At 52.6% G+C, this 18,730-nt stretch overlaps 1 protein-coding gene across 2 annotated transcripts; it reads left to right on the forward strand.

The window, feature by feature from the left end:
* The first annotated feature begins 1,339 nt into the window (after positions 1 to 1,339).
* On the forward strand, positions 1,340 to 17,096 carry PKIG (cAMP-dependent protein kinase inhibitor gamma). 2 transcript variants are annotated; one of them, XM_027693920.1, is made up of 4 exons: positions 1,340 to 1,560; positions 7,026 to 7,093; positions 15,781 to 15,956; positions 16,141 to 17,096. In XM_027693920.1, exons 3-4 carry the CDS (start codon positions 15,806 to 15,808, stop codon positions 16,218 to 16,220), a joined length of 231 nt encoding a protein of 76 aa, XP_027549721.1. In that variant the 5' UTR covers positions 1,340 to 1,560; positions 7,026 to 7,093; positions 15,781 to 15,805; the 3' UTR covers positions 16,221 to 17,096. The 2 variants fall into 2 exon arrangements, with proteins under 2 accessions (XP_027549721.1, XP_027549722.1); XM_027693921.1 differs by having other exon boundaries at positions 1,340 to 1,557.
* Positions 17,097 to 18,730: the final 1,634 nt, after the last annotated feature.

Consider the following 18,730-nt stretch of genomic DNA (forward strand, 5'->3'; position numbering starts at 1 on the left):
ACTGCTTGCTGCTGCTGTTGGTGTTTTTATCTCTTCCTGTGAGCAATGGAAGGGCTGTGGGTATCTTCCAGTGTGGTTTTGGGCACACACAAACAGACTCTGGCTGGAGGTGGTGATGGCAGCAGAGGTGGAGAAGGTCCGGCTGCACAGCTGGTGTTGGGGCGAGAGGAAAGGCTGGTGCTCCTCACCTGGCATTGAGTGGCTGTGGGGCTCACCTGTCATGGCAGAGCTGCAGGATGGCAGAGCTGCCTCTTCTGCGCCTGGCTGGTGCTCAGAGAGACGGCAGGTTGGGAAAGCCAAGTGCTCCTGGCTCACACTGCTCACTTTGCATGCAACTGGAAACAAAGGCTCACCCAGCTCGAGTCGGGACGAGAACGATTCCTTGGCAAACACCCTTTGTGATCCCCAGTTGAGTTGTGCCACTTCTCTCCCTCACAAGGACACTGAGTGTCCTTACAGCAGGGATGGAGCACATCTTTCACTCTCTCAGCAAAGCAATTAGCACTAATGAGCTGTTCTAGTCTGGCAGGGCTGGGCAGGAGCGCTGGCCCAGGGAACGGCTGCAACCACTTTGATTGCTTGGTTTCTGTCACTCCATGGGGGCTCCAAGGTTGATGTGACACAGGGAGGTGATGCCAACCAGAGGGATGTTCCTGGACCCCCGTGGTGCCAAGAACAGCCAAAATTTCCTCTTCTTCTGAAGTGGCCCCAAGCTCTTTGAGAGCTCACAGGCTGTGCTTCACACAGCAGGGTGGATACAAAGGTACGTGCTTGATACGTGGTGCTACCTTGCTCATAACACCTTCCCCTCTTAAATCCAGGTGCTGTCAGCAGCTCTGGACTTCACACCCAAATAAGGCTGGCACCCAGGGGCACACAAGCTGAATTAGTCTTGGATTTTACCCCGTGGGAGCCAGTGGAGCAAAAAGCCTTCCAAAACCACACAAAGCTGTATTTTTCACGGGAGGCATTTTCCCGGTGCTACACTTGGTATGATAGCTCAGGCTGCACAGGGTGCGATGGCATCTTTGGCCAGGCCCTGCTGGAGAGGATAAACGGCGGGATCCATCTGGGACATGCATCCAAACAATGTGCCGGAGAGACCTGGGGGCAACAGCAGGCAAGCATGAGGGAGCGCCCGGCAGCAAAAGCCACAGCGCTGAGCACTGAAGGGAGGATGCTCGGGCACACGCAGCTGCCGGGGGATGGGGTTACAAGCCGAAGCTAAACAAAGATCCCTGTGAAAAGGAAACGGATCCCTCCTGCCGACTGTAAGGTAGGAGCCGAGCGGGAGCTGCTTGACATCATCGGGCAGAGCATTGGATTACAGCGGGCAGGGACTGACTCGAGGAGAGGAGAACACGCCCCTTGGCCCCACAAGTGCAACTTCATTTAGCAGCTCCCAGCAGAAGGAAACTGCGAGTCTGAAACCGGTTCGCGGCTCCCCCGGGCCGGCTTTGGCTGCTCGCCAGCGCGGGCAGGAGGGTGTTATCCAGCCGGGAGCCCTTCCCGGGCGGCGGGAGCGCGGGGCTCGGGATCCGAGGAGCAGCGGGAGCCGCTGTAAGTGGGGCTGTGCGAGGGGCTGGCGAGGTGGGTGGCCGGGACACCTGCCCGGGGTGCGGCGAGGGGGCTGCGCTCCTGCCACGGCCGCGCCGCGGAGCGGGGGTTTGCGGAAAGAGAGAACGCTTAACTTTTTACCCAGCCGGCTGCGAACACCGAGGGTTTTGCTGCCGGCAAACCGTGGGCTAAAAAAAACAGCTGCATCCCGGTGTTTTTTCCCTCCGCTGTTGGGAGAAGCCGCGTGCAGGCTGATGGCAGGGAGGCGGCTGCTCTTTCGCCTGGAGAATAACGCGGATCGGCGCGGAGCGGTAGCGGGGAGAGCAGGCTCGGTGGTTAGAAATCACAAAGGACCAGTGGATCAGTGACGCCCGTGGGGATTTCTGGCCTCATTTCTAGCATGCGTCCGTTCATTCTGAGCGATTCGCCGGAGGGAATCCCTTAGAGCGTCGGGGTGGCTCTGCGCTCGCACGGGAATGGATGCCGGGCGGTGGGACAGGCACCCGGCGTGCCGTCTGCGGTGGGAATCCATCCTTCGGGCTGTCAGGAGCCGTAGGAGCTGCCCGGGGCTCCCCTCCGAGCTGCGGGCACGGGCGACAAGCTTTGCAGAAGCGTGGCAGCAGAAGCGGGCTCGGAGACTCGCTGGCATCCAGCTTTCCAAGCAAATGTTTTAAAAGGCGAAGACTGGGGATAAAAAAAGAAGTGCTGTGTGGTGGTATTCTCAGGAGGCTTTGCAAATTCCTCCACCTCGGAGCTGTGTGCATTTCTCTCCTCTCTGGATTCCCCCAAGCAGCTGGTAGCGAGCCGCGGTGGGGGGGCTTTCACATGCATGTAATGCCTTGGCCCCAAAAGCGTCTTTGGGAAATTTCCCTTTGCTTGGAAGGGGTAAATGGTTCTGCAGAACAAGAGCCAAGTATAGCTGTGAACCCAGAGGCAATGCCCTGGGTGGATGGGCTGGTGACTCAAAGCAGGACATGCTGGGGTCAGTGAGCAAGAGGCAGCTGCAGCAGCGAGAGGGTGAGGGGAGACTTGGGAAGCGGGGATGGCTTGGCCAAGTGGCAGAGCCCCTCAGATGGTGGCAGCCCCTCAAGCTCAGGGCTGCTTTCTCGGCGTGCCTGGCTTGGTTGCTGGGGGGCAGTGCTTGGCTTTGGAGACTCGTGGCTGGAAAGAGCCACCGTGCTAATGTGTGGGCACCCAGCTGAGAAATTGTCACCTCCCAGCTCTCCTGAGGGATGGTGTGGGGGAAAGAAGGATGCATGAAGAGATCCTCTGTGGCTGGGTTCATTTATAGTGCAGATATAGGTCAAATGGCCATTTACAACATGGATATAAGGTAGTGCTTAACATACCTTGGGCACAGAACAGAGCATTGAGTCCTTCAGGCAATTCTACATGGATGTGCGAGTCCCCCATGCCATCAGTTTTGGGGACACTTTCCAGATAGTGCAAACTCATATGCCTCAGAGAACTGGAGACCATTAACTACAGTGCTTGGGCTTCCAGCTTGGTCATGAAGAGATGAAACCCAGGAATGTTCATAGCTGTGCATCTTCTGTACCCAGGTGGACAATTCTGAGGACGTGTACAGGCACAGGGTGAGCTAGAAGATGGAGTTTTGTTTTTTCCCTTTATCCTCTTGTTCCAAAGTAAATCTGCTTTTGAGCCCACTCAGAGGAATACTCACAGGCATACAACACTGCCACCCAAAATAACTATGGAAAACATTTTCTAAGTTGCTGACATTTCCTGATCTCCCACATTTCAGAGCCAGTTCCTGCAGCATACTGCTGTGCATTAATGCCTCCAGCCTGTCTGGGCACCCAAACACCAGCATCATTACTATTCTACAGATCACAGATGATTTTCCTGGGCTCACACAGGTCTAGGGCAGAATCGGGGATGAATCTACAAGTCCATAAGGAACAGCAGAAGCCTCAGCCCAGCTTTTTGTTTGCCTCTCTGTGTCAACCTGTTCTGGTCTCTCCCATCTTCACATTCCATTTGTTTCTCCACACTCCTAGGGGTTTCCTTAGTGTCACCAAAGCTGTTTACATGGGCTGATCCCGAAAACAAGTTTTCCATCACAGCACCTGTTTTGGAGAGGGGAAAAAAGCCCAGTGTTTCTAGTTGTCTTTAGCTCATGACTAGAAAAAGCCAAGTCATAAGGGATGCTGCTCCCCAGGCTTGCCAGCACCAGCCCGCGAGAAGGGAGGGTTCAGGTGTTCCACGGGCTTTGTCCCAAGTTCCTCTTGATGGCAGTTGAGGAGGTGGAGACACTGCTCCAGGTCTTGGCTGGTACCTGTAGCACGAGCAGGAAGAGCAGCAGTTGGACTATGAACTGCCTGTGCCCCACTTCAGAACTCTCACTGCCCTCGAGCCTGGAGGAATATGTACTTTACTCCACTCATTTCTGCTTTCCACAGTGAGTTCCCAAGCACTCCCCAGTGCAGCCAGGGTGCTCTTTGCACAGCTCCTCCACAGCAGCTCTCGTGCAGGCACGTTGCTGGTCACAAGCTGCTGCCTCGGGAAGTCCCCGGCGGGCGCCGAAATGCCATTTCTGTTGATACTTGCAGTGATGTAATAATCCAAACATATCCCCACCAGAGCGTCATCAACTTTACTGGAATTACTGTTTCCACCAAGTGTAATTAATCTGTGGTGCTCATTGCCATGAGATATCAGTGGAGCAAAGAGCTCTGAAGGCATTTTAATGGGTACCAGGTAGTTATCTGGGTAAGAAAACAATCCTGGGTATGATTAAGAGGATATTGCATTTTAAGGATTATAACACCTCCTGGTTCAGAGTCATTAGTGACTTATGAAAAACATTCCATTACAATTAGAGGTTTTCTTGTACCTCTGAAGCCAAGGATGCCAGCTGCTGCTGCAGACAGGGCACTAAATGAGGCAGTCTGGCTGCTCTGGGAGGACCAGGCTCCTGTTCTGATCAGCCATGTATGCAGCCTGTTGTTTACCCAGCAGCCAGGAGACACGAGAATAACCTTCTCTCCGCTGCCATCACCTTGCCTGAAACCAGAAAGGATTTCCTCTCTGGATCAAAGCAGCACCATAACAGCTGTTGTGTGGAATAATGCTGAATTCAGCCAAAAAAAAACATTCTGGGGCATGGTTTGGGTTTTGTTTTTTTTTTTGGAACACACATTCATTTTGAAGCAGTGCTGAGAGGACCAAGGTTGTTTCATGTGTTTGTTCCTTTTGGATAACAGCTGGTCAACACGGAGAAAATCTAAACCTCAAACATGTGCATCATCTACATTGGATAGGACAAGAGGAAATGGCCTCAAGTTGCACTAGGGGAGGTTTAGGTCAGATATTAGGAAAAATTTCTTAACTGGCAGGGTTGTCAAACACTTTACCAGTCTGCCCAGGGAAGGGGTGGAGTCAGTATCCCTGGAGATGCTAAAGAGACGTGGATGTGGCACTTGCAGACATGGCAGGGTTAGATTAGTGGTTGGACTTCATGACCTTAAAGATCTTTTCCAACCTAAATTATTCTATAATTCTGTGCTGGTGCCCTTGTAATTAATTCCTGATGCATATGGATGTAACTATCCAATGAATATTTCCCCTGGGGTCCCAAAATAACCCTTGTACCTTGATGGGCTATAGGACTAGATTAGGAAATGTGGTGCTCCTTAGCAAGTCACTTCAGCCCATCCTTAGTTACACTGCATAGGCTGACCCACCTCACCACCATTAAATCTCCAAACTCCCTGTATGGGATGTTGTTTGGCCTTTCCAGCTCTGCCCATTGCCCAGGGAGCAGCAGGAGCAGGTGAACCAGAAGAGGACAAGCCTTTGTGGATGGAGCAAAGGGGCTCAAAAAACTTGCAGACTCCAGATGCCCAAGTAGGGGCTGTGGGGAGAAAGCGCCAGGACTGCAGGATTGGAAAGCCAATACCCAGTTGCTAAAGAGTTTTTGTCTCCAAAATCAGCTTTTTTTGAGAGAAAATGGGGGGGTTCCCACCCTGTCCCATCAGGAACAAAGCTGCTCAGGGGTAACTTGTACTTTAGAGCATCGTTGCTCCAGTTTGCTTTAAGCCTCCCTTGGCAGAGGGCCACGTATATTGAGATATTTTGCAACACTCCTGAAGTGCTGGAGGTTTAACTGTTTGGGCTGTGTAACACGCGAGCCAGAGCAAGGCAGGAAGGCAAAGGAGGAAAATAAAGACTTGTGGGTTTCCAAAGCTGGCTTTCTTCCTTTTCCTGCTTTTGTTTGCCTGCTTGGTGCCCCAGAAGGGCGATGCATATTCCCAGAGTTGTGGGAATGCTGTTTCTTTTCCGGTCCAGTGTTTCCAGTAAGCACTTTGCTATAAATGAGGTAAACACCAACAAAAGCGTATTGTTAAATCCCTGTGTCTTTGTTTAGCTGCTGTCATGATCATAATTAGCATTTTCCACTCCTGTAAGCCTGTCATCTGCAGATCTGAAAGTGCTTTAAGATATTTGAAGCATCTAACAGGGGGAGGGAGTATTAATAACTCCATTTAACAGATGGGCAAACTGACACACAGAAGCAGCAAGTGCCCTGTCCTTGAAGCAGGACCAGAGCCAGCAAGTAGTCGGCTCCAACTACAAAGTTTTGAAAGTGGGTCAAAAAAACAAAGAGAAAGGCTGTGGATCTGTCCCAGTTTGGAAAAGGATGAGAAATAGTTCCAGTCACAGTGGTACTCAACCCAGATGGCCCAGACAGATGAATTGCTAGATGAGCTACTGCTTATATGGTTAAATGGTTCATCTCTTGATTCCTGTTCTGCTAATATCTGTCCCTGGGACAAAGGGAAAAAAAAAGTCCATAATGTTCCAAAAAACTCAGAAAGCTGAAACAGCTGCTAAAATAAGCAAGTGTCTTGTTGGCTGGGCTCTGCAGGTCAAGGGATTGCAAGGCACCCACAGATGTTGAGGCCAGAGAGGAAATGTCTTTGAGCAGTGCTTGGGGACAACAGGAGGAGGCTCAGCTGTGCACAAACAGCAGAGACACAAGGAGCTGGACACAGACCCAGTGAGGCGACCAGAACTATCAGATCAAACTTCCCCTTTCACCTTGGAGAAGCCAGTATGGAAGTTTCACTTCTTTAAAGGGCAGCAGAGCTGCAAACCAATATCCATTTATACCCTGGAGGCAGCTGCTGGGTCACCACAGTGCAGGTCAGGAGACAGGAGTTGCCTCAGTTCTCCCCAGCAGCCGTGGGAGGGCAGTGGAAGGGGAAGCAAAACCAAAGAGCCCTTCTCTGTGCAGCCCCAGCTGGGCTTTCCTTATACTTCATCCCACAGCCCTTTGGTTGGCATCTCCCTGCTTGCCAAGCCAGGCTCCACCTGAGCCTGCCAACCCCCAGCACCCCTCTGCCATCCTGGTCAGAGACAGTGGAAAGAGCAGCTAAGCTTTTTGCTTCCCAGAATAAGAACAGATAATGTTTTCTTAATCTTTTTTTTCTTTTCCTCCCCAGAAGCTGTTGCCCTGCTGCGCATGAAGCTTGTTTGAAGTCATGTCCAGAAGGAAAGTCAACTGAATCAGGTAGGCATTCACACTATGGACTGATAAAGTTTCTATTCACAGGGAGATATTACAAACAAAAATGGGTTTTTTCCTTCCTGTATCATAGAGTCACTTGACCTCCCTCTATATTCTGAATTACTAGATGCTAGAAGGCTGCTAAGAGGAAAGAAACATCAACAATTCTGCTGTAATGACTTCCCTGCTGTATTATTTACGCTTCACAGCCGTGTCCTTGTACCAAGCCATGTTCCAGCACTGACTCCAAGGCAGGCCCCGGTGCCAGCCGTGCTGCACAGCCTCTCCCTGCCAGCAGTGGGGACGTGGTGAGCAAATGCTGCTCCCAGGCTGCCCCCGCATGCCGTGCACGGGAATGCTGTTTTCCTGTCCGTAACCATGTAAGGGAGTTCTGCCTTGCATTGTAGAGTCAGTCCAGCAAGATCCAGGGAATCCCCAAAGCTTAACCTTTTGTGGCTCCTGCATCAGTAGCAGATCCTTTCTGTGGTTTCACTCCTGTGTCTCCTCTGTGCTCAGATCATGTCACTGCTTTCTTTGCTCCTGCACGGAGCTGCCAGGGCTGTATTGTTTGAGATCTGCACTACAGGATCTCAGGACTCTTTGGTGCAGAGACACACCCCGTGTCCTGCACAGAGGCTGCATTTCGGTGGACCATAAAACAGTTGACAATTCATTTCATTAGGAGATTTCCCTTTCCTGAGACTCTAAATGGCAATGATCACTGAGCATCCCCAGTGTAATGTTGCAGGCACATTTCGAGCACCACTTCAGCTCATATCCCTAGGGACTTACACAGAGAGATTTACCCTGCCTGCAGGAAGGATCAGAAGCTGCTGTCACCTGACACAGCTCTACAGAAATTCTCCATCCATCACAGAAATCTTCTGTGAAGATTTCTGCAGAGCTTTCCCTGCCCTGGTAGGAGTCCCAGCAAGGTAGAACAGCCAAAGGGGCTCCTGATTCCAGCGGTTTGCAGGAGCCATGGAGCCACCTGAAAGGGCTTTGCTCAGCCACCCCAGACTGCCAGCCTGTTCTGAACTCTGACACTTCCCTTTCCTGCTGCATGTCAAGTACCAACAGCACCATCCCAGCCACCCAACCCTTCTCACAGCCCCCAAAGACAGATCTGCCCCACTGCCACCTTCCCAGGCAAGCACTGCCCCTTCCCTGGCATGGGGATCCACTGGTGGCTTTGTTCCCTGCAGGGGAGCAGACAGACAGGCAGCCAGCTCCAGGGAGCAGAGCTAAGCCTGGTTTTGCTAATCAGCCTCATTCTGCACTGACACTCTTAAGAGGTGCCCCAGTTATTTTTAGGCACCACTGGGAGCTGCCAGGGCTCTCTCACCTCAGGAGGCTTCACAGGTTTTCACTCAGCCTTTTACACTGCACTGAGTCAGGAGGACTCTTTGGGTGCTGGATGCCAATTCCTGTGGGACTGTGCAAGTCTCAGCCAAGGCAGGTGGCTCTCAGCTTCACACTCCCTGTGCTAAGCAGAGCCCCCTCAACCAAAAACTGCACAGTTACAGCCCTCACAACACCTCTGCCAAGCTGTGCTTCTCTTCCCAGCCACACAAGCACTGCTTTCTCACAGCAGCAGAGCTCAACTCCTCAGATCACAAAGAAGAACTGGACTAAATAGCTCTTTTTCCTGCTAGGCATAAAAATAAGGACTCGTCCTTGCTTACCTCTGTCCTGTAGAGAGGCCTTCTTCAACCCAGAAACAGAGCTACAGCATCAAGACCTGCTGTGGCTTCACCTTCTTCTTATATGTGCTGGAAAATAGCCCCAGCTGCATGTCCTATGTGCTTATTTGACTTCTCCTTGCCCAGGGAAGCCTGCAAAGTGTTGGAGGGGTGTGTGCTGGGGTTGAGCATCCCTGGACCAGGAATTCAAGTGGAGTTTTAGAAGGTGATGTTGACTCAGAGGTCAGTGCCCTGGGGGCTTTTCTTCCTGAACAATCTGGAGGAAGGCAGGAAAGCGGAGTCTGAAGGGGATCCCCATTGCAAAGGAATTCACCCCATGGCCCAGGTGTGATAAGGTGTCTGAACATCACAAGCAAGGAGAATACACGGAACACAGCCTGCCACAGCAGCTGTGGGGCTTCTGCAGCTGGAGGGTTTAAAGTCCCTGGTCTGTGGGTTGTCTGCTTTGCAGGTTCAGGCATTAGCAGATCTTCCACTCAGTTGCTGTTTTTGTTCGTGTAAAAATACGTTGACATCTAAAGGCAGCGAAGAAGTTCTGAGAAAATAAAAGTAATGGAGAAGGGACTCGTAGCCTCAGACTCCTTACAGCTTGGAAAGGGCCCCTGCAGGGAACAGAGGGACCTGTCAGTGCTCAGGGCCGTTCTGGGTAAACACGAGGGATCTGATTCTCTGCTTGTTGCTCTGCAGAAGTCAGAGCATTGTGTGAGCCTGGCTTGAGGGGGTGAAAAACAGGCAGCAAGAAAGTTGCCAGCCTGCCACCTTCTAAGGCCTGCCAGGGCTGAATGTGCCTCATCCCCTCTGCCACCCATCCCTCAGAGGGACACGTGTCTTTTGGAGGTGGGGGAGAAACAGAGTGGCCCCTGATTTGTGAGCATCTTGAAGCTGGGGGATGTGAAAAACAAGCTCGACCTGGTAACAAAACAAAAATACAACTGCTGTCACGGCAACTGTGTCCAGATGCACAGAGAGACCAATTATTTTCATTAATCAACTTATTGAGAAGCTGCAGAAGAGGCTTAAGCTGCATCAAGGCTTGGTGCTTAGGGGAAGGGAGGAGCAGAGGGCTCCATCAGATCCCGGTTGCCAAGGCAAACCGCGATTCTTCCCGTGGTGGAGGATTTTTGGAGCAGATGCTCGGCACCCATGTCCCGTGGGGACTGGCAGAGGGGTGCTGCCTGCTCCAGGCTGGCAGCAGTGTGTGGCCAGAGCTGGGCACTGGGCTGTCCCCCGGCAGAGGGACAAGCGGATGGAGGACGGGCGGCTCTGTCCTGCCATCTCCCACACATCCATCCTGGCAGCTGAGCAACGCCCTCCCACCTCCCCCAGCCTTCCCCTCTCCCCTGGGGACCATGGCAGCGCACACAAGGACTCACCCTACCCCTATGCCAAGGGTCAGCTGTGATTTTGAAATCTGTCTGGAGCGTTTCTTACATCAGCAGGAAGCTGGGCAGTGGCTGTGAGGGTGTGGGGCAGCAGGAGGTGCCTTGGGACAGCAGGGACACTGCACTGGGGGGCCCTGGGGACGTGTCTTTTGGAGGTGGGGCAGGAGAGGAAGGAGTTTGGAGAGCTTGGTAGAGCTAAATGCAAGGTTTGTGAAGTCAAAGAGGAGTCAGTCTAAGCCTAATCTTAAACCTGGGGCTAAGCCACTCGTTAGCAGTTCTACAGGCATGAAGTGATCTTTACACTGTAAAACCAAAAGCAAAAGAAGGGATCTATTTGTGGACACTGAGCCTCAGCTGTATCTACTCTCCTCCTATAGGAATTACAGTTTTCCACCAAGTCCTGGGGAATGCTAGAAGCTCTGTTCCTGCAAAACCGTTGCAGTGGCTGGAGCAGCTGGGATGTCTGCCCTGGCTGAATTTATTGTACTTAGCGTAAGAGCCAGAGGGTACAGAGTTATTACAAGAAACACCACAGCAAAAGCCTTCCAAAAATACCAATGTGCCATGCCCAGTTTGACATCTCTTCATCACTGAAGTGTGGTGAGGCTTTTCCACGCTATTCTTTCCTGGAAAGAAGCCGCTCAGCACGTGAGATGGACACACACTTCCATCCTTGCTCCTGCCTGTTTCTCACCCAGCCAGGAAACTCGGGGCTCAGCAGTTTGGAGCACATCAATTGTGGCCAGTAAGACCCACCCCCACCACATTTTGGAGAACACAGGCCCAGCAGATGTGTCTGGCACACACCCTGTCACCAGCCTTACCAACACTTGGTGCTTGTGCAGCCACTGCCATACTGGGCTCCCAAAAGCAGCATCTTCATCCTAAGCTGCATCTTCAGTTCAGCTTCTGGCTGTGGATCTAAGTTCTAGTGAGGGGTCAGGAGACATAATGAGGCCTTTAGGCACGATCACAGGTCTAAAAATACCCCAATAACACCATTACAGAGCCCTTCTTCTTTGATGTACAGCCCCTCACGCATGTTCCCAGACAAGATCCCAGTGGAAAATCTGCTGAAATTCCAACTGGAGGTTGTCAGACAAATGGTGGAAACCCCCTGACCTCAAGTGCTGGCTTCAGCCCTGCGGGATATTTTTTTCTCCTCACTGGATCCGACTCTCCCAGCAGGAAACCTCACAGCAAACCCACAGGGAGCACAGAAATCCCGGTGCTCCCGTCTCTGTGCTCTACCAGGCCCCCCTCTTCAGTAAACCATCTCACTCTGTAAATATTTTAAAAGCCCAGCAGGGCTGTTGAGTATGTTTTGCTGTTGTTATGGATCTGGCCCCAGCAGGAGAGGTCTAATAATAGTCCCTGTACCCTGGAATGGAAGGGTAAGGGGCACTGCACAATGCCCAGAGCTCTGAGGCCACCGCACCACTCCATGCCTTGGTCCCTGCAGGGTGGCAAGAAAGGGCAGAGAAGTGGGGTGGGATGTGATGCATGAGCAGATGGGGTCACATCCCCGTTCCTCAGCAGAAATTTGGAATTTCACCCTGGAAACATAGGTTTCATTTGGCTTCATGGCCAGGAGAGTGTTATGTCCACTGGTGTGACACCATGCGGGTGGGAGAGCGTGTCCTGGGCTGGGCTGTGGGATGAGGGAGCCAACTCCAACCAAAAACTACAGCTCTGTGTCCCAACTGCAGTGGGCAGCGAGGGGCCACAGCTGGGCTGCAGCACCCGGAGCTGGGGCTGTGCTGGGCTCCTGCCAGCAGAGAGGAGGCACAAAGCAGCCGTGGGGGGCAGCGGCTGAGATCAGCCCAGCCTGCAGATAGCCACCGTCCAGAAACAGCCCTTTCCAGCCATAAAAAGTTTAACCCAGACAAGGGAGAGATGCCATATTGTGTGAAGGGTCTCCTTGAAAGTGGAGTCAGCGCTGAGTGTGACTGCAGCATCCATCCAATCCCGGGGATCAGCCCTGGCCACTGGCTCGGGTCGCAGGGTTTGTGTTGGCCCTGCAGACACAGGGCCCTGTGCTCAGGGTAACCTGCCAGGAGTTTCCAGGTCATTTCTCTGCCACTCTTACATTATTTGCAGTAACTGTTTGCCGTAGTCCTGGGATCTGTGCTGCGAAGCAGGCAAGAGGGATTTAAATGCAGGCTTGTCAGTGGGACTGAATAGGACATAGAGCTGACCCAAAAGAAATGTCCCAGTTTATTCTACCAAAAGGCAGAAGAAACATTTAACCCTTCAATTTCTTAGCATCCACATTTTACATGGATACAACTCAGTCCCGGAATGAGTAGAGCTGGTTTAGTTGCAGCCCCCAGAGCAGAGCCAGCTGCTCTGTCAGCTGCTGAGTGACTTCCCTGGAAAATGCTGGTGAGCCCAGTTGCAGTCCGACAGCAAAACTGCCCTGGAAGTTGAGTCCATGCCAACAAAGCCAAGACTGTTAGAGCTCCACGTTTTTTAGTCCTCACAAGACACTACAAAAAAATAAGTCCAGGCCAAACTGCAGGTTTGGCAGAACCAGGTTGCTTTGGGTGGATGGGAGCAGAGGTGGCTCTTGGGGCACGCCTGGTGTCAGGGGCAGCTTGTGAGGGGCTTCCTCACTTGTGGCCAGCTGCTCTGGGACAGGCAGCACCACGTCTCAGTGGCAGAGGGGACACAGCCTCCCTCCAAGCAGCACAGGAAAGCTTTTGAGGAATATGCAGTGGGCAGCAGGTCCCAGCTTCCCTGCCCCATCCCTGTGGGCTGGCACGCTGTGCTGAGGGCACAGGGACTGTTTCTGTTACCATCAGCAGCAGGGAGGAAAAGGGAGGGCAGGAAAGTGCCCTTGGGGACAAGCTGAATCACCTCTTTGAAGCACCCTGGAAACCTTTGTGCATTGTATGTGTGTGCCGTGGGATTATTCCTGGCAAGAGCAGGCCCATCATCCCGTCAGCCCACAGGAGTATGAAAAACCAAAGGTAGGTGATGCACCCCCCTTTTCACACCCCTTTGCACCCCCTGCCACCCTTAAGTGACTGTCCATGGTAACGCAGTTTCAGGTTGAATTACCTGGGCAAGAGGGAAGGTGGTTCCTTTGTTGTCCCTGGCAGATGCTACAAGCTCTTACTGAGTAAAAACCCCGTGGAACTGTTTTGCCCATGCCTGGAAATGTGGAAGTGCTCGTTGAAAAATCAGGTTTTTCTATCAAAAATTGAGGCAACTGCTCCCATCACCCTCTCAGTCCAACAGCTTCCCGGAGAAAGAGGCTGAAGTATCTCTGCTAGTGTGGAGGGCTCTGCCTGCAAGGCTTTCAAGAGTCGCCCACCTTGAAAATCCCAAAGGAATTGCACAATTTGGAAAGCTTTGTTCATAAATCCGCCCGTCTCCAGCTCCTTGCATGGAGAGCCGAAGGCAGGAACCCTCCCAGCCATGGAAATAAATAAATCACACGCGCCATCTCCCGGCCGCCCGGACCTGCGCTCTTGGTGCCTTCTGTTTTTAGTCAGGATCCCATCCTTTTCCGTGTGATGTGGCACTTAGTGGCTTGGCACAGCACTGCCACTACTGTTGGCAGCTACATCAAGGAACACTGGGAAAATGCTGCATCCCAGGGGCTGTCTCCTCTCCCCACTTTGGGCACTCCATCCTAGAAACCAGGTGGTCCAGCCCTCAGTACAAGGGCAGGAGGACTCTGGAGCATCTCAGCTCTGGACTGGCCTCACAGATTGGAGATGAACTGAGCCTTGTGTGGATTGCTCCTGGAGAAGCCTCCCAAGTCCGTATGACATCTCCGGCAGCTGCAGAAGGTCAGCAGCCTCTTGAGCTCTGATGAGCTGTAAGGACTTGTCTGGGAATGATGGATGCTCAGCCTGTCCTGGGGAAAAGGCTCGTTGAGCTCATCCAGCCTGTTGCATCCAGAGCATGTGCCTTATCCCAGGAACAGCACGCCAGAGACAGAAGGAGGGGAGATGAGGAAAAACAGCTGGGATCTCTTGCTGGGACAAAGGATGCAGCTTTTCCCAGTGCTCATTTAATAGGGGCTAGATGGATGCCAAGCCCTTGGAGGAGATGGATGTTTGCAAGAATTTGCCAGATTTGGGGAAGCAGGATCTCCTGGGAGGTCTGGGTAGGCTGAGCCCCACATCCCACCAGTGAGCCGGTGCCAGCACTCCCTGATCTGGCATCAGCACCAAGAGAGGAGTCCCTGGGGCTACCAAGATGTACTGGTTTTCTGCAGGTTTGCGGTTACTGCACCCTGCTCAGCTCAGGAATGGGGGGAATTTAACCACTTTCATCCCATCTGCTGCATCTCCTTCCTAGTGCTGTAACATTGGGGATTAGGCAGAGGAGCGCGATTCCTGTCCAGTCTGGTGGTCTGCAGCAGAATTCCCCGGTAGGAAAATCAATATTAAGCAGGATTTGTACAGGAAGCTGAGCAAACTTCTCTGGGTCATTAACCCCAAGGCACAAAAGCAAGTGAATGTGCATTAAATGTGCATGACTTTGTTTTCACTGCACATGAGCGTTTCTAATCGGGACCTGCTCCGAGCACTGACAGCATCAGCAGAGCTAGAGGCGTGTTTTACAGTGAGCAGAATCACAGATAAGCAACAATTAATCTCTAACTTCCACACAGAAAACCAAACTAAGTGCCAAACAGAGTCTACAGGAGCAGGAACTGAGAGCTGCGGGTTTCCCGTGCCGAGGCGGTGTGTGCTCGCCAGCTCTGTGCCCAGGAGACAGGACACCCCGAGGTGCTCCGGCCCCTGCACTCTGTGTGCTGTGCAAACGCTGGCAAGGGAAACCCTGGGCTGAAGGGAAAAACCAGCAACTTAAGGATTCATCAGTCTGAGCTTGGAGCTGGCTCGCAGCGGAGCTCGCGTGTGACAAGTGGCCGCTCCGAGCCTTTCTTTGTGCTGTGCCCTTGGCACAGGCACAAGTCTGGAGTAAAGGGATCCAAGTGTCTCACAGAAAGGCTGTTTTTCACATGTTAAAGTGCTTATCTCTCAGCAGTCCAGCCCAACACTTCTTCAGTGACATCCGACAACCAGAGGAGGCCAGTACTGCTCCAAAGCCCCGTACCTGTAAAATACTCCTCTGTTTCTCCAGCTATTCCCAGGGGTTCCATCGTTTCCCATTACAAATTCAGGTTGGATCAGCACCCCTTCCCCCCTGCAGTGAGCCAAACTTGGCTTCTGTTCAAAGCTCCCTGTAGCATTTTGAGGAGGAAGGAGGTCTTTCTCTGTAGTGCTTTTTTTGAAGGGAAAAGCTGCTGCAAGCGACCTTGTGCGCCTAAAGGAGAAGGGTGGAAACTGCAAAGGAGAGACAAACGCCTCGTCTGCCTCGATTTGCAGTGGGAAGGTAGAACAAGGGCCAGTAAGGCAGCTGGGATGGATCCTTGGCACACTGGGCCACCCAGCACGTTGGGTCTCCCCACACGAGGGGGTTGATATCTGAGATCTCAGTGGCTGCTGATAGAGGAACCAGAGCAGAGTTGCAGGGACTGTTTTTCGTGCTGTAATTTAACCCCACGGAGTGGCCTCACCTGGAGGGAGCCGTGACTCGAGCCTTGCCGAGCATCCTCGTCCTCACAGCTGTGTTTTCTCCACAGCGTTTTGCAGGCGAATAGAGATGCAATGGAGGTAGAGTCCAGCACCTACACCGACTTCATCTCCTGCGACCGGGCGGGCCGGAGGAACGCTGTCCACGACATCCAGCGAGATGCCACCACCATCAGCATGCGCAAGCTGACCGAGGAGCTTGGCGACCTCGCCGTGCAGGGAGCAGGTGAGCTGCCACAGACACTGGCGAGCCCAGCTCCTGGCACAGGCTGGGAAGTGCCTGGCCACAGCAGGGGAGCAGTAGGTCTTCAGGTGGCAGTGAGAATGAAATCAGCTGTAGCAGTTACTGGTGGCTTGTGTCCTCGGCAGGGTTTGTAACTTTGCTTTCTTCCCAATCCTCCCTTTCGCAGAAAGCCAAAGAGATGCCTCCTCTTCTGACAATGACCCTGGAGCAAGACCAAAGGGGCAAGAAAGCAGCCCCTCCCCATGAGAGCGAACAGGGGGTGGGATGGGCAGGAGGAAGGCCTTGCTGTGAACATCAGACAAGAATTTGCTATTGAATCTGTGGACAAAAGCCAACCTGGAACAGCAAGTTGTCCGTCAGATGCCTCTGCTGCAACCGCGTTTCTGTAGAGAGCCACAAGATGCTGTGCAAGGACTGGCACCTCCAAAAGACTTCTGCCCCCATCCCTAATGATTTAGAGCAACACTGCCGTGGTTGTAGTGACATGAGCCATTCTCAAGATGCCTTAGCTGCGATTTTCCCTTAGGGGGAAAACAGTTTCAGTAATAATAGACACATCAGACTCTCCTGTCCAAGGTACCTTCCTCCTTTGCAAATTTAGACTATTATTTATTCTGTTTCCATAGATTAGAAGTTCAGTTAATTGGTTTTTCTAAGCCTCACCTTCATCTGCATCTTAGATCTGACCTGGCCTCTGGACTGCCCACATGGCCCCTCGTCAGGGTGGGCAGTGGGGAAGGGACCTGACCAGTCCCACTGCCCTCATGTCAACACCACTCACCTGTGCTGCTGCTGCTTAGCATCAGGAAAGGACCAAAGCACAGCTCTGTGGGGATGAGCCCCACCTGGAGACCCAGCAGCACCAGCCACAGGCACCTTTTCATTTGGGTGTCAGCATTTTAAGATGTTGTTAAGGGGAGGGGAGAAACAATTTGCTGGTTTGACTGTTGAAATTCAGGCTTAACTTTGCAAGCTGTTAGCTGAGATGATCTCTGGTAGGATCTCACACCATTCTCTCTTTTAGGAGACATGTTTTGTGTTAAAGATGGTTTGATAAAACTATATAAGCTGTTGGAATAAATAACACAACCTTCAAGTACTGAAGGTGTTTTTTTCTGCCTCGGTGTTTCTTCTTCCTCTGTTTTGCCTTGATCTGTGAGATGGATTCACCAGCTTCCCCTAACAGTGAGACACAGAGCTGTGCTACAAGACAGTCCCCTCAGTTTGGGTCTATGAAGCCCCCAGGGTTTGCAGCACCCAGGGGGAGGCAGATACAGTTGGGCACAGAACATTCTAGAAACAGGTTTCCCAGGCAGTGCTTTTCCCATGGGCATTTCATCCACCTGTGGAGCACTGCTCCCCTCCACGTTACTGCCCCAGAGGTCAAGCTCAAGGCTGGCTTGGGACTTGGCACACTGGCCCAGACACCAGCAGAACTGGTGCCAGTAGGAAGAGGCATCTTCCCTCTGCAGCACAGAACTAAGGGGACATTGCTGGCATTTCACCCAGCCCAGGCTGATCCCGATGGAGCAGCCTGGCTGGGACCAACAGCCCAACAGGGACAAGGCAGAGCTGCCCTGGGAAACACTGAGCTGGTGACACAAGGACAAGCATCGCCCTGACAGCCCAGGGAAGAACTGAATGTTACGAGTTTGAGGTTTATCAGGGAAAACAAGGCCATAAATAAGCAGAGAAGCAGATGCCAGACAGAGGGAGAATTGTCTGTGGGCCTCTGAGAAGCGGTGGCTGTGGGGCCAGCACAAGAGATGTCCGTGGCTCCAGCCCCCACAGGAAACAAGGATTTGGCAGCCAGGTGGTGGCTGCAGCCGCTGCTTTGGCACAGGGCTCCCAGCCAGGACAGCAGCCAAGAGCCTGCTCCCATTTCCCATGCCCAGGGGCAAACCAGCAGGTAGCTCCTGGGCTCAGCTGACTGCATAGTTGTGTCTTTAAGCCCCATTTCCAGCTCTCCTCACCAAGGAGCAGAGCAGTATTTTTGGCTCACACTGGCACACACACCCACAGAGCTGAAAGGCGGCGTGGAGGGACCGCGCACCACCCAAGACCTCCAGCAGTCAAATGTGAGCTAATGTTAGCTCTCCTCAGTCAGAAAATATCTGTTCCAGAATTATATTTAGGCAGAGGAGTAGGGACCTGTGGGCCAGCTACTCTCAGGGGACAGCAGACAGGCATCGGGTTCCCCTTGCAAGTGGCAGCCAGGTCAGCTGCTGTCGCCGACTGTGCTGGAAGACCAAGGGCACTGCCCTTAATCCAGCCACATCCCCACCTGCAAAGCTGCTGAGCACGTGGATGCACCAAGCCCTCCATTTCAGTTGAACACGTGGCATGCCAGACCTCCCAAAGCTCTATCCAAGCACTGAATGATCCAAAGTCTTTTGGCAAACGCTCCTCTTTGTCCCCCTATGTTGCAGCCCAGGCTGTCCCTCTTCTGGCTCTGAGCATCAACCAATGGTGCAAAGCCCAAGAGACAGGGGAAAAAACCTGTGAACTACTTTTGATGCACATCAGAAAAAGTGAGAGCACACAGTGATGGCGCTGCTGCTTCTGGCAGGGGTTACACATCCCTTTGATTACCGAAGGGAAAAGGACATGGGAGGCTGGAGCAACCTGCATCCATAAATCCAGCTTGGCTGCCTGGCAAGGAAGCAGGCTTCCTTCTGGCTGTCAAAGTGCTCCAACCTGGCAACAGGTTGGCTGCCAAAGCCCCCCTCACACCTACCAGTGGTGGACCCTTGTGG

This window comes from Neopelma chrysocephalum, unplaced genomic scaffold, assembly GCF_003984885.1.
Source record: "Neopelma chrysocephalum unplaced genomic scaffold, ASM398488v2 Primary Assembly neopelma1_94, whole genome shotgun sequence".
NCBI classification, from domain to species: domain Eukaryota; kingdom Metazoa; phylum Chordata; class Aves; order Passeriformes; family Pipridae; genus Neopelma; species Neopelma chrysocephalum.

Excerpts from the sequence above, each read along its gene's own strand:
- PKIG (XM_027693920.1), top strand. The coding sequence starts at position 15,806 with ATGGAGGTAGAGTCCAGCACCTACACCGACTTCATCTCCTGCGACCGG. Across the intron at positions 15,957-16,140 it reads CCTCGCCGTGCAGGGAGCAG|AAAGCCAAAGAGATGCCTCC; the intron begins GTGAGCTGCCAC and ends TCCCTTTCGCAG.